The sequence below is a fragment of the Syngnathoides biaculeatus genome, chromosome 17 (genome assembly GCF_019802595.1).
Source record: "Syngnathoides biaculeatus isolate LvHL_M chromosome 17, ASM1980259v1, whole genome shotgun sequence".
In the NCBI taxonomy this organism is placed as follows: Eukaryota; Metazoa; Chordata; class Actinopteri; order Syngnathiformes; family Syngnathidae; genus Syngnathoides; species Syngnathoides biaculeatus.
In genome coordinates, this window is record NC_084656.1 from 12,539,739 (window position 1) to 12,555,454 (window position 15,716).

Consider the following 15,716-nt stretch of genomic DNA (forward strand, 5'->3'; position numbering starts at 1 on the left):
GGGTACACAATGTAGAGCAAATTATTTAATGACATACTTTACTTCCTTATCCATCCATCTATTTTCCGAATGGTTTTGCCTCACTGTGGTCACATGCATGCTGGAGCTTATCTCAGCTACTTTTGGGTGAAAGGTGTGGGGTGCACCCTGAACTCGTTGCCAGCCAATGCCAGGACACATACAAACATGCACATTCACATTTACGCTTACAGGCAATTTAAAGTCTTCAGGTAACCTACCATGCACGTTTTGGGGATGTGGGAGGAAAACGGCGTACCCAGAGAAAAGCCACGTAGGCACTGGGGAACATGTAATGCCACACAGGTGAGGCTGAATTTGAACCAGTCCTCAGAACTGTGAGCCATCCACCACCTAATGCATGCTTGCATATATTATAATTTATAAGGTACAATATATATATCATCATGTCTCCTTTTAAGTCTTAATTAAGTTTGTTGTTCAGATGCCAGAGGAGCAAGCCTTCAGTGTGCTGGTCAAGATCATGTTTGACTACGGCCTCAGGGACCTGTTCAAGCAAAACTTTGAAGATCTTCATTGCAAATTTTTCCAGCTGGAGAGACTCATGCAGGTTTGTGCCATTTGGTATACATACTTCCCATGGGCCGGTTACCACGGTTTTAACATGTCACCGTTTCAAAACCACTTAAATGTTCCATCATCAATATGAACTGTTTGTGTTTTTACTTATTTTCTACGGAGTTGTCAGAGAGCGTCCAGGCCATCGATTGTGTGCAGCCACATGTCATTAATATTATGCAATATCATCCAAGCCTCCTCAATCGTGGCTGCAGCAGCTAATTGTATTCCAACGTTGCGTGTCCTGCTTAGAACACAAGTCAGATTCATTATGAATCTTGTTTGAAGAGTGAGGGAGATGGCTAGTACTTGTGTGCATCAAGTAAAGCCACGAGGCAACTCAGATTCAATCTCGGTCATAATGTATGTGAATGCATTCATCAACATCAAAATAATAAAATCAAATGCTGTTGGATTATTTGGTATGCTACACAGACGTATCAACTAGTAGTATTTTTACATTGAATCAATTGGATCCTATAATGCTGTATTTAGGGTTCTTCCAGTACTTAATGTAGTTTTCAAAACACATTTTAATTTGATTTTTGAAGTAATTTTTTAACAGATAAAATTATTATTCGTATTGTTTTTTTATTTGTGATTTGTTATAATTAATTCCTGCGGGACACCTGAAGAGTTCTCACGACACACTGGTTGGGAATCAGTGTTTTAGACAATTTTTGACCATGTATACGTTTGTTTGTTTGTATGAATGTATGTGTTCATGTTTCACTCGTAATATACAGTATATGGGTATGTATTATACAAATGTGGGAAAAATTCTGTGGTACGACTCTTTTAATGGAAGAAAAACTCAGAGTAGTCACAGAAATAGCTTGAATCTGACCATAGTGACAGTATAACCAGAATGATGATTTGATTAATGCACTGAGATTATCGTTACTTCTACCTGCTGTCTTTTCTCTTTATCAGGAATGTATTCCAGATTTGTACAACCATTTCCTGAATGTGGGTCTAGAAGCTCACATGTATGCCTCCCAGTGGTTCCTCACCCTCTTTACAGCCAAGTTCCCGCTCTACATGGTCTTTCATATCATCGACCTGCTACTATGTGAGGTAAGTGCAAATGTGTCTTCTACTATTATATAATTCTATTATCATGATTACCGTAGAAGGTCTTAACCAAACTCAAAACTTAAGACATTAAAAAGTCCTTATTCCACTGAGCATTGCGTTTTAAGTTTTAATTTGAAGAAGGTCTTAAGTTCGTGTAAAAACCGTACTGGGATTTAACAAAAATTAACACTCCAAATTCAATAGTCAGGACTGGAATTAAAAACAAAACTTTTCGCTTCCCAGTAATTGGATTCCTAGGAATTCTGAAGATTACGCTTATCAATGAGTGACGACATCTCACGAGAATTATTTGGTTCTGAACATTTCCAACAAATGTCAAGGCAGAAAGAAGCACTCTAGAGTGCGGCTGCATCTTAAGGAAAATATACCAGATCTACTTCCAACACTTGTGTAGCTTTAGAAGTCATTTGTGAACTTCAGTTCCGCAAAAAAGGCTTCGAATGGTGTTTGTGTTTGAAAGCCCCCTGCAGAGAAGTGTAGGTATATATTTCTTTTCTCCTAAAGCTTGGGAAAGTGGAAGACTGCATTTGTTATGACTCTCTATTTTCCCCATGCCTATTACATTGCAAGTCTGCCAAAACAGCACTCAAAAATCACTCAGACAGCTGCTCTGTTGGAGGTGCTGTCTGAAGTCACGGCGAGCCTGCTTTTTAGAGTGCATCTCAACATGGCAACGGCCATCAGCGTTTGCCATGACATGACATGGCATCTTGCGTCATCCCGCTCCCTCAGCACATATTTAATTAATCAAATTTGATTAGTGCACAGTGATAAAGCCATTTAAACTTCGATTTATTGGTCATTACTAGAGAGCGGGTGTAGGGGTGACATGCTAAATAGGCGATTATGTTTTTGTTGTTAGCTGAGTTCAATAAACAGACTTTGTGCCATTTACATGTGCTCCAAGAGAGAATTACTTTGAGTCTGTGTGTGAGAAGGGTGAGTTTAGATGGCACACAAACATTGGATAACCAAAAAAAGAAAATTCATCATCCCCAAATATTTGTTTATGGAACTACTAGACGAATGTAGATGAAAATCTGGTCGACCATGGACATTCCTTGGGGAAGGGGAAATCCAGTAGTTTGCATGAGTAATGTATCCAATAGGTCATGTAATATGTATCAATTTTGACAATGTGATGTTAAATCCTTTCTTATTTAATAGTGTTTTGAGAAGATTTTTATCGACATTTACAAATTTTCAGGGGCGCTCCCATTTTCACAAGTCACATGACCAACGTGGGTGGATGTGATGTGTTGCGTGCCGTTCCAAACGCTCGATTACATGGGACACTATCTATGCTCAGCACTGATTTCTCGTATTTATCCTCATCTGATGAAGAAATAGCAGTATCGGTTGATTGGCAAGACGGAGGAATACTTCCATACAGATTTGAACCTGTGGCTGTAATTAATGTTGAATATTCGGATGGTTCTTCGGGCGGAATGACGCGGAGTCTTGACTACTCGGAGGCCTAGGCGCAGTACATAAGCGTGTAAAACAAAGGCCCCCGGAGCTCCTGGCCGGCAGCCGCGGTCGGTTCTTCAGACGGGAATGACGCTGAGTCTGACGGGTAGGCTCCAATGGCAGGCTGCGAGCCGAGCTTCGGCGGTAGAGGCCGTTAGTTGAGCTTCGGTGTCCGGAGAGGCCGTTAGCCAAGTTTGGCTAATGTCACATTCTCCCACATAGGTTATGTGACTCGCGAAAATGTCAGCGCCCCTGAAAATGTGTAATTGTCGATAAAAATCTTCTCAAAACACTATTAAATGAGAGGATTTAACATCACCTTGTCAAAATAGAGTACATATTACATGACCTATTGGATACATTGTTCATGCAAACCACTGGATTTCCCCTTTAAAAACTGATTGTACGACATATTTCGAGTTGTATTTTTTTTTTTTTAAATCATTTATCCAGTTTATTAGTCTGTATTCTTTAGAAATAAATGGAGAATAGAGCCAAGCGAATTCGATGTAATTTTAAGGAAAAATGCTATATCTCGATATATAAGTGCCTCTATAGGGATTTAAAAAATTGTGCACATTGCAGAACCATATTAGATATTATCATATAATGGTGTATCTATAATGGCATGAATATTATACATCATTTGTATTTACATCACACCCAATGAGAATCAATAAGGAATCTGATCAATATGGAGTATTGACACTGTAATTGTGATTGCCAAATTCTTACCAATTTGCATCCCAGTCAATAATTGGTAAATATTAGTAAGTATATTAAACATTAACTAACATTTTATTATGTATTTCATGATAGTGTGTTTAAATTTATTTCACAATGACTTTAGAACAGTCTAAGAAAAAAAATCACATTTGATTTGGTGACTCCTGTAGAAACCCTGATTGTGTTGTTTAATATTCATATTGTCTTACTGTGCATTTAAACAAATTATCTTCATCCTCAGGGCATCAGTGTGATCTTCAATGTGGCTCTGGCACTTCTCAAGGTATCGTTTGTAATACATTCTTATCGGACCTGTATTTATACCTGTATTAGACCTTGTATTTTATTTTTTATACAGTCTATTTGTATCACACCTGATTATTGACTCAAATAAATGGGTCTTAATTATTAGCAGTAGTTGGCTCTGGTAATGCAAGGAAATTCTCTCCCATTTCTTTTCAGACTTCAAAAGATGATCTGATCCAAACAGACTTTGAGGGTGCCCTCAAATTCTTTCGCGTTCCAGTTCCTAAAAGGTATCGCTCTGAGGAAAACGCCAAGAAACTGATGGAGCTGGCCTGTAGCATGAAGGTGAGCCTTTACCTGTGCTTCAGATAAGCGAAGCACGTGACCTTTTACCCAGACAATAGCAAAGGACGGGGAAGAAAGACTCAGTTCAGCAGATGATAAAATTAATAATTTTTCTTCAAGTGTCAAGAGAATGAAATTAAAAAAAAAAAAAACAAAAAAAAAAAACGTATTGCCAAATAATTCATCCATATACTGTGTAATAAAATTTGTTTTGCACGTGTCCTGAAGCAGTCACATGATACAGGCAGGCAGCTAGACTTTGAACGTCCTCATTCTCAACCACTCACTTAAATGAACCAAGCGTCGATATGCACTTCGCAGAAATGCCCTCTCCATTATTTGACCCACTTCAAAGGCTCGGCATATCTTGTAACTTCACTACCAGATAGTGTTCAACCTTTCTGTGCGAGTACATCACAGAAGAGTGGCATTGGGTGGTCATATTGTAAGAGTGAGGCATTTAAGCAGCCGACTTAAAGCTTTTTTTAACTAACGCCCTTGAATTGTTGGTGACAATCAATGACATTTGTCCTTTTCTATTTAATACAGTTCCCTCAGAAAACCTGCATTGAGTCCCTGTACTACAGCTTTATTACCTTTAGAGGTCACTGTTGACCTTTCAGAACTAATAGGACACAAAATGACTGATTCCCATGCACACAAACTTGTGTTTTGAGAGATTTTGGATCATCTGCCCCCGTTTTTGGCATTCACTGTCATTCGGGCAGGTATATATATTTAACAAACTCCGTCAATGAGGCTACTGAATTTGATTGAATTTCCTGAAGATTTACATTGTACATATTGGCAAATCCTTGACAGCATGCAATTTTGTAAAAGGAATTCATACGTGCAGAGGTGTTAATTGACATTTAGTTGTGTGGAATCGCACAGGGTGGGCAGCATGGCTGCTCGGGTGGAAATGCACAGAGGCAGAAATTCTAGTGATGCGTCGTTTCATTATCATATGAACCTTACAGTGCAAATCCAGGGGAAAAACTGAAATTGTTTGTTGTCTTTTGATCGTAAACAAATTGACTCAAAAAAGTTCTGCTATTATGCTTCAGATCAGTCAGAAGAAGCTGAAGAAATTTGAGAAGGAGTACAACACCATTCGGGAACAGCAGGAGCAGCAGGAGGCTCCCATCGAGAGATATGAGGTTGCTAGGCACCCAAAGCAAACACATTTGCATCAAACTTTCATGATTAACTTTCTGCTTTTTGTATATTAACACGGAGCTGTCCCAGTGCACATTTTTTATCTACGTAACAGACAGGGTTCCTCACAAACAATAAAAGGGAAACAATATCTTCTGGGATTAAAATCAGCACACACACACATATGTGTATGTGTGTGTATATATATATATATATATATATATATATATATATATATGTATGTGTGTGTGTGTGTGTGTGTGTGTGTGTGTGTGTGTGTGTGTGTACACACATACACACACACACGAAAACGGTAATTGGAATGATGTAATTGTACTCTACAGGATCATTAAAGTGTATGCTTTTAAAATATAGTGCACACAATTTCAATATAAAACTCATTTTTGGGTGATTAATTCATGTAAAGTCATAAAACTTCATCATCTGTGGCTCCTGGGTGACACTAAAAAAAAAAAAAAAAATTTTGATGGTTGTACTAAAAGTGAGCAGGAATGTATAATTCCTGCCCCTGCATTATATATATTTATCACACAAGCTGGAGTCATATTTGAAAAATTTATTTTTTCCTACCATGATTTTTTGGGGTACAGCAGTAAACTCACTCACTTTGCTGCTTGACTTTTTAATATGTTAACCATACAAATGCAGGTTATGCTTTTGTCAAACATTGCACAAGTTCTCACCTCATTACCGTGAACCTTTTCACTCTGTGAGCGTCAAATCTTGCTCAGTTTCCCACTGTGTTTTGCTCATTTGCAGATTTCACTTCCCATCTCCTGCCTGCATTGAGCCACTCCCCTGAGCTTCCTTCTTCATTTGTCTTTGTTTTAATTTTTGTCTCTTCGCTAATTTGCAGAGGGAGAACCGTCGTTTGCAGGAGGCCAACATGCGCTTGGAGCAGGAGAACGACGACCTGGCACACGAGCTGGTCAGCAGCAAGATTGCGCTGCGTAAAGACCTTGACAATGTAAGTTGAAAAGGCCCATTTGTTTTTTGTCCTTTAGCCAGTGACAATTTAAATCCAGTTCCATGATTACATAAAAACAAACACCTCACTTTGTATGTCTTACTCCACTCTAATATAATTGTTTTTAAATAAATAAAATAAATACATTTTCAAACAAATATATTTCAAGTATAATCTGATCAGAATAATTTAGCAAAATATTACAGAGAATTGCCTTCTTACTTGTGACAGTGAAGTGACCACTTTAGACAGTACAGCCATATAGTCAGATAGGCTATCCACTAAGGGCGCCCTGCTGCCAGATCAATTAATAATTATTAAATCATGCAAATGGTCATATATGCTCCTGACAATCATGTAAGCCTGGCAGTCATGCAGACTGTCAGATAGGTTTGCGTCACCAGTGACATCAACATCTCGCCGTGATCACCACTGGATTGCATCTGTGTGTGTTAGGCTGAGGAGAAGGCTGACGCCCTGAACAAGGAGCTGCTGCTGACCAAACAGAAACTAGTGGACTCTGAGGATGAAAAGAGACGACTGGAAGAAGAGTCGGCACAGGTTAGAGTCCCGCCACAGTTGGAGTTTCAAGGCACACAGTCGGGTGACAGATGATAAAATGAACACGTCAGAAGCAATCAAATATTCCTCGGAGTTGTTGTGGCCGCACAACCTCTGACAACCTCAAACCTTCAGTGTCAAAAGACATCCGCTTGCCACTGACATTGTGCTTTCTCAATTCGGTTGAAACGCAGGGAAGGAGGACAGCGCCGCTGCCATGTTGTGTGCTCTTCTCTCTTGTAATGTCACGTATCTTTATGTGTGTGAGGTTGCAGAAGAGAGAGATTAATGTGCTTGCAGAGAGGATGTGACTTTGCCCTCGGCATCAAGTCTGCCAATGATTTCTCCTTCACAACTCATGGCCGTAACATAAAAATGCAACCTGTGGGGGCCAGGACGCTCACATCTGTCTTTAGTCCCTGACCTCTAACATCATGTCACGTGTGTCCACAGCTGAAGGAGATGTGCAGACGAGAGCTTGACAAGTCGGAATCCGAGATTAAGAAGAACGGCTCCATTATCGGGGAATACAAGCAGGTATGCCCACATTTAAATAAATACAGTGGTACCTCTACTTATGAAATTAATCCGTTCCGGGAGTCGTTTCGTAACTTAAGTACAAACGCATTTTACATGTCTTGTCGAAAGTCAGCTGGGATAGGCTCCTGCTCACCCATGACAATAATGAATAGAAAATGGATGCATAGTTGGCAGTCTCGTGTAATAATAAGTTTTATTTATTTGCCTTTGTAAAAATACATGGTCACTGTATAAAACTAGTAATGCTTTGGATCTTTGTACAGTATTTTAGGTATGGTATATAAATAAAATTAATAGTGGTTAAAAAAAAACTGTTTTAAATAGCTAAAAAATAAATGCCATAGAAATACTAAACGGTGTCCATCGAGGGTTTAACAGATTGAATGCATCCCAATTTGGGATGTTCGCTCCTCCAAAGACCTTCATTTAAAAGTCTTAAGTGACACACAGTTCTCAGAAGAGCCAGGGGGGTGTTAAATATTGCAGGTGGCGAGGTCATTTAAGGGAATCGATAAATGTTTTTTTATCAATCCAGCGCTCAGCCTGGAGCTAGGTCGCGCTATCCATGATGGTAGCGGAGTTCTTTGCCAACGTGACATAATCATTACAAGACCGGCGCATTTATTTGACCCCACTCTGTGCCCTGTGGCTTTGATGTGATTAGAAAGTGAGCTGTAAATGAGTCGAGGCGCATGAGCGTGGTGGTCATTAATCAGCGTGCTGAACACACCACACCTTTGCTGAGCCGCGACGTGAGCATATGCACTGCAGGTAGTGGCACAACTAGCAGCTTGTTAATCAGAGCTGCACAAACACACGGATTTATTTTTTCACATAACTGCATTCTGACTGGGTACAGTCACTTCTTCTCAGAGACTAGTTGGCACTATGATTGTGCCAACTCAATCGCAAAGTCACTTTGCCCGAGCCAAATAACATTCCCAACACTACAAGATGTCAGTTTGAGGAATTTATCAATCATTCATCAATATTCTTCATAACCCCTTGATAAGAATTTGCTGATACTGTAAATGCAACTTCTTTGAACCAGAACAAAACACGTCATTAATTTTATTTTACAGCAAATGAATGGATGGATGGACATTTTGGCCTCTATTTTTTGAGACAGTCAACAGCCGAAAGTTTTCATTTTCGGAGACCTTGTAATTGGAACCTGAACAATATTTGTATGGTTCATTTGCATAAAGGCGGTCCTTGGTTAATGACTTAATTCTTTTCCCACGACGATATAACCTAAATTATTCTTAAGTCACAACATGCTGTATGACTTGTAGCACTAACCTGGGCTAACACACCAGTTAAGTCATAGCACAGTAAATATTTGCATGGAAAATATTTTTCACTGATGACTCTTAAACAGTCAAATAAAGAAACATTATGGTGGTTGGTAACTGAGGCTGCCTTCTTTCTGGTGCCACATGACACCGAAATGTTGCGATGGTCGTTAAACTAGTACATTGGGTGCTGTGTGTTTGGACTGTAAACTGAGGACTCGACAGGAGAAGCGCACCTTCGCTTTAAGACCATTTTTTTTTAGATGACCATTTACAGTATAATATATGATAGGAGTATCCCTGGTGTGTGTGATTGGTTGTCATCATCTGTAATCACGCACAGGTCAAATTTTGTGTTGACTGTGTTTCCAAACTAAAAATGTTCTTGAATTAAACTTCAAATCTTTGCAAGTGGGTTTGAACATTTCCCCGGTTTCTCATCCCGCATCCAACATATCTGTTAACATCTGCGCTCGATCCAAAGCAGCACTTAATGTGGAGCATGAGTGTTTTTATATGTCTTTTGTGCCACAAATGATTCGTTTGGTGTGTGCGTACGCATGCCAAAATATCTCCATCAAGACGTTGTGCCCTTCAGCTGAACCCACGACTATGAGCAGGTTCTGACTCCCAACGGTGTTTGATCCTTTTCAGATGTCATCCTGTCGCTTGATGTTGAAATGCAAAACCTTTATGAATCTTTTTTCCTCTTATTGCCATTGCAGAGGGTGTTATGCAACACTTCTGTGACTCCCTGTGTGAGCTCAGACAGAAATAGCGAGAGAACATATTTAGAGCCCAACCTCACCTTTACCTCGGCAATAAAAAGCAGTATGGCACAATTGTAACTTAAAATAACTGCATCTTAAACTTAAAGTAAGAAAGTGGGTATGTGCATACACGTAATCTGGCCAAATTGTCCCCTTCCGATCAAAATCGCCAAAGACCAGATTATTGGATGTCTTTAAATGATGAGCCTCCGCAATTATCTTGTGGTGTGTATCAAGAACCATTTTCTCTCCCCTCTTTGATCAGATAATTCTTTTTACTATGGTTTTACGGTGTGCCTTTTGAAATTAAATTAAGTATTATGAATAATAGTCTGTCTCACAAGTAATTCACCACAATCCAAATAGACAATATGAGAACAATTTGCAACCACCACATGGTTAGTTTACTCTTCGGAACATAGCCTAGCTGATTTTTTTATTTTTTATTTTCCGCCCATCATGAGTAGGTGCTCTCACATTGTAAAAAAATTCAAGATGTTAAAAATCAGTGCATTTCTGTCTAAAGATCACCTACTTTAGGTATTTTTTTTAACTTCAAAAATACCACTTGTACATGTACTTGTTGCATCAGTTTTATATCCCAGTGACAAATAGCATATGTGCTAAGGATTTTGTGTATTATGGATAACTGAGAATTTCATTACAAGTTGGTTTGCGTTGGTGAAAACTGAGTGGATAGAAAGAGCGAGTAAAGGGAGAGAAAACTGAGGAAGGAAATTAGGGCAGGCTGTCTACCTTTTTTCCAATCCTGACACTCTGATGACTAACTTTTTCAACTACACCAATGTTTTACCTATGAGCTGGTAATCTTTAACTCTGGGCCAGTGAAGCCCACTGAGACTTTAGTATTAAAAGACTATAAAACTATACTTGACTGGGAAAAAAAAGCTGGCAAACATTGAGCCACATCCAATATATAGCCGCACTACCGGAACAATAACTTGGATTACCCAGCCACATGATTAAGTTCACAAGTTGGTTACCCTGTTAAGTTACAGGAGAGTCAGTATTTTAAAGTACTTTTCAGATTTTGTCTATATCGAGGGAAGATCTCATGTATTGATGACCAATTGTTGGTTTATAACTTTATCATTTATGCTATATGAAAATTTGGTACACATTTTTACCAGACTCATGGATATTGCCACACTAGATTTGGCTTTGTGGGCCACATCAAATCATGTGGCGGGCCAGATCTGGCCCCCGGGCCTTGAGTTTGACACCTGTGCTTTAGACTAATGACTCAAGTAAAAGCAGTCCTCCATATTATAACTTGAATAAAAATAAGAAAGTGCTTAGTGCAAAACTACACAAGAGTAACTGGTGAGTAATGTCTGATGGGCAGACATAAGACAACGTCATCACAATCAACACCCGGATCATAAAGCAGGCATCATATACTTTACAGACATCAGTCTGCAAAATAAACACTTGGCTGCCCCCACCCCCCCTCCCCAAAATTAATCATTTTGATTGCCCCACAAAGGCTTTGTGTGAGGTCCAGCTCTTGACTCACATGAAGTCTTGTGCGTAGCTTTTCATTCCCTAGTGGCTTAGGTAGAATTTTTTTTTTTACTTTTTCTAAAAATAAATGTTTAGAATTGTGAAAATGGAAGGGGATATCTGGAAGATCAAGAAGGTGGGGGTTGTGGGGGGGGGGCTGTAGTGATGTGGGAGGTCGATGGGAAGTGTGTACTGTGCAGGCAGCTGAAAGGAAAGAAACGACAACAGGAAGAGATAAAAGACTTGCAGGAGGGAAACGATGACTATCTGCTGTGGGGGGTGGGGTATAAGGACAGATAAAGGCTAAGAGCACAAGAATGCTCCGTCGGCAGAGAGCCCAGAAGACCTCGTGTTCATCGGATAACGCGCATTACATTGAGCTCCATCTTCACATTGTTAAGTGAGAAACAATATGCGATTCAGGCCCAGGTTGCAAAGGAAGCCTCTTTTTCCTAGACTTGCTCCAAATTGCCTTGATTTTGGGGACCTTTTGTGACTCAATTCTACTTTCTGTCTTAATTTAATGTTGCTGCGCATTTGGACAGTTTTGAAAGCAAAGTTATGCGCCTTTAAGTTGGCAGCCTATTCAAGAGTGCCGCAAACCTTTCACTCTCATTTGTATTTTTTCACTTTTTTTTTTGTTATTTGTTAATTGTATCGTGTGGACCTGTTGTAGACTGTTTTCAGCGTTTTTGGCCTCACCGTCAATTTCTGGAGAATATCTTGGCTTGATTGTTGCGCCGTCACATCAACATGTTTGCAACAGCACCCTTTATGGTTGAGAAGAACGTTGGGACTGCCGGAATGTCGTTTGACTGCGTTTGTTGTTTTGTGCCCGAACAGGTCGCATTTTTCTCAACAACCGTTTTTGTTGGGGGTTGTTGGACTCGCTGTTAACGACCATCTGAATGAACATTTGTCATTCCAGAGCTTGAAGTAAAAACTACTAATCTTAGAAATAGAACAAAGGAGGGCAGAATAAGAGAGAAAACAAAACAAAAAACACACTACCAATTCCTTACTATAGGTAATATGGAAACAGCATAAAATTACACACAAGCAATAATACTTGTGCCACAAAATCCATCCATCCATCCATCCATCCATTTTCTTTACGGCTTATTCTCACGAGGGTCGTGGGGAGTTCTGAAATATCCCAGCTGTCAACGGGCAGGAGGCAGGGTACATCCTGAACTGGTTGCCAGCCAATCGCAGGGCACAGAGAGACAGACAGCCACACTCACAATCACACCTAGGGGCAATTTAGAGTCCAATTAATGTTGAATGTCTTTGGGATGTGGGAGGAAACCGGAGAGCCCGGAGAAAACCCACGCAGGCACGGGGAGAACATGCAAACTCCACACAGGCGGGGCCGGGATTGAACCCTGATCCTCAGAAGTGTGAGGCCAATGCTTTACCAGCCGATCCACCATGGCAGCCCACTACTAAATGTTCAATTAAAATGTTGTTTTCATCTTGACGAGGATTTAGATGGCGTGTACGTCTGATCTGTATACTAATCTGAATGCCTTGTGTATGGATTTCATTTAAAATTAGGAAATGTTAACATCGTGGAGTGCATCGAAAAATTAATGAACCATAAATATAGTGAGTGAAATAGAAATAAAAAAAAAATGAGTGTGATGATCGGTAAAATTCTCAAAATAGTTATTTCCTTGTTTAAAATTGAAGGATTAAATTGGGTGTAAATTTGACATACGTTTTTACATCTATACAGCATGAAACTTTACAAAATGTAACTCTTTTTCCAGATCTGCTCCCAGCTGAGTGACCGGCTGGAGAAACAGCAAGCGGCCAATCGGGGAGAGCTTGAGAAGATCAGGGTAAGTTTCTCTTCATGTGCACACACACACACACACACACAATGAACAATTATTGCCACCCAGTACCAAAGAGAAGCCTGCTCGGACAATGCTGGTCTGTTTTACATGGGCACACTTGAGCTGCTCATCCCATGAGAAAATTTTCACTTATTTTTGTTTGTTTATGGTCCGCCTTGGTCACCTTTGAGTTCTCAAACCACGTTTCTGCTGCGTATACTTAACTATTGCTTAGCCGACTGGCATTTGGATTGGGCTCGTTTGTTGAAGAAAATGACATTTTAGCGAGGGTGGCTTTTTTTCCCACGGCTGCACAGTTGCAAAAACAAATTATGACGAGGACACGCCGTCGTCTGCTTCTACTGCAAACCCAATAAACCTGCCAGCAATTATAAGCAATGGAGGAGAATAATGAGGCGCACAGTGAATTATGAGTAATGAAAAGTTACAATAGTGTTGAGAAAAATGGTTGAACCACATAATGGCTCAGCTGATCATTAAGATTCCACTTAAAGTGAAGGACGATTACTGATGACATTCTGCAGTTGCTTGAAAATGTTAATTGAATTGTAAGGTTCTGTTTTTTGAGGTTTGGAAAGAACATTAATTTTTCGATGAAGTGTGTGTTTGGAAGCATCTAGAAGCCCCCGTCTGACGGAAGAACATCTTATGTTGTGGTGGGCGGCGTGACCACAGCAGACACCACAATATGCATGGTGGCATCTGCAAAGCTGAAGTTTTCAGAGGAATTCAGATGAAGTGCAGTGGTGGAACATTCTGGAGCAAAGGCTGGTCCACTTTAAAATATACACCTAAAGCGACGCTTTTAATACAGTACTTATTTATTACACTGTAGGATTTTCTTATCAAATTTTGTAAAACTATTTGCAAATACCATGAAAATTGGACTTGCTTAAAAAACATTACCCCCGCCCCCCCAGGAATGATGCCGATTAGGCGGGTTAATCGATGCACTCGGACACTATATGAGGAAATATAGTAGTTCCCACTGTCGTACAAAGGTAGAAGGACACCTTTTTTTTTTTTGTTACAATTTCTTCCTTTTTTGTTATATATGAAGAACAATAGATTTCAAGTTCCTTCATTAATCCTGCAGTCTTTTATATCCGGCAGAGTACCGTTGTTGATTACTCCATTCTACTCTCCAGGCCAAAGTGGAAGGCTGTGACAAATGCAGCGCCCTTTTTAACAAGGAAGGTCGTGTTCGGGTGGCGGCGACTGCGGCACCCCCCGGAGGCGGCGAAGAGACGGATGAGGAGAAGGAGGGTTTGAAGAACCAGCTGAGGGAGATGGAGCTGGAACTGGCACAGACCAAACTGCAGCTGGTGGAGGCTGAGTGCAAAATCCAGGTACTCAAACACACACTGTAGGCAGCCTCATAATCAGGACATACACCTTATATCTACTGTTGTGTGCTGCCATGGCGACAGGCCAGTATGGCATAAATTTTTACATTTGAATGGAGGGTTGTTCATAAAAATGTAGCCATAATATATTTCCTTTATGAGGAATGTTATTGTAAATTTAAACAAGGTTAATGTTTCATTACTGCCACCAACTGCCACTGTCTTTTCACTGCAAGGAAACCAATGTGAATTGATGATGGTCAGATGTTGTGAAGTTTGCCAATGCCATCTAGTGATGGATGTCTGAAGGACATTGCATTTCAAGTCGTGGTTCTATATGAAGTAATATGATGTTGATGAACCACCAATTTCACAAATTGTTGGATTTCTTTCTTCTGTTTTGTATTTAGACCGTGTCTCGTAAAAATATTGCCTGGCCGCCATCAGGGTTATTGTGCTGTCAATATTACAGGGATGAGAATTTTCCGCGGATTTCCGACTTTTTCAGACCAAAATGACCATTCTCGAGATAAGCCCAAATCAGTTGAGAAAATTTCAGGGGGGGGTAGGGGTAGGGTATCGTGCGCCTGCCACTCGGTGGTGGGGTCCGAGCTGCAAGTTCACCTTAGTGCTAGCACAAGCACGACTATCAAATGCCGTTCTAACTTGTTCAGTAGTGTAAATATTTGCATTTTGCGACATAAACATCAAAATTTGTTTGCGGCAGATTACTCGATTGGACAACGGAGTTATACAGTATCACGATCCAATCGTGTTAGTGTTTAATCGAGTTTCACCATTGCCATGTACATGTGCTCTCGGATCTCAGAAATCGCAGAGTAACCTGTTAGTTAGCCAAGTAATGGCGCGTGGGACTTACATAGCGCGAACTGAGCGACGGTGCGTTCAAAGTTTTACGATGGCGAAAGTGTTAGAAAAAAAGGATGAAGATCGAGCGAGGGCAATTGACAAATGATGCTGGAATCAAAAACTGTTTCAGACGGGCATGGCTTGAAAAAAGTGTAACCGTGCAGATAGAACCGAAAACGGTATCAACATGTCTAACCGAACACGTACAAAAAGTGGACATTCCCGGCAAAGTGCTGTGCACTCTGTGTTCCGATAGGAGCAAAAAATATCCAGGAGGAAACTCTACCCCACCCATCGACAGACATTTTCAGTGTTTTTCC

At 40.2% G+C, this 15,716-nt stretch overlaps 1 protein-coding gene across 3 annotated transcripts in view; it reads left to right on the forward strand.

Annotated features, from left to right (window-relative positions):
* The window catches only part of LOC133490970 (rab GTPase-activating protein 1), a 78,366-nt gene that overhangs the window by 61,824 nt on the left and 826 nt on the right, over positions 1-15,716 (forward strand). For all 3 annotated transcript variants that reach the window (XM_061801726.1, XM_061801727.1, XM_061801728.1), the window contains 10 exons: positions 464-589; positions 1,531-1,674; positions 4,133-4,174; positions 4,354-4,482; positions 5,550-5,642; positions 6,518-6,628; positions 7,085-7,189; positions 7,643-7,726; positions 13,091-13,162; positions 14,329-14,529. In XM_061801726.1, coding sequence (XP_061657710.1) covers positions 464-589; positions 1,531-1,674; positions 4,133-4,174; positions 4,354-4,482; positions 5,550-5,642; positions 6,518-6,628; positions 7,085-7,189; positions 7,643-7,726; positions 13,091-13,162; positions 14,329-14,529 — 1,107 coding nt within the window. The remainder of the gene's footprint in view (positions 1-463; positions 590-1,530; positions 1,675-4,132; positions 4,175-4,353; positions 4,483-5,549; positions 5,643-6,517; positions 6,629-7,084; positions 7,190-7,642; positions 7,727-13,090; positions 13,163-14,328; positions 14,530-15,716) is intronic.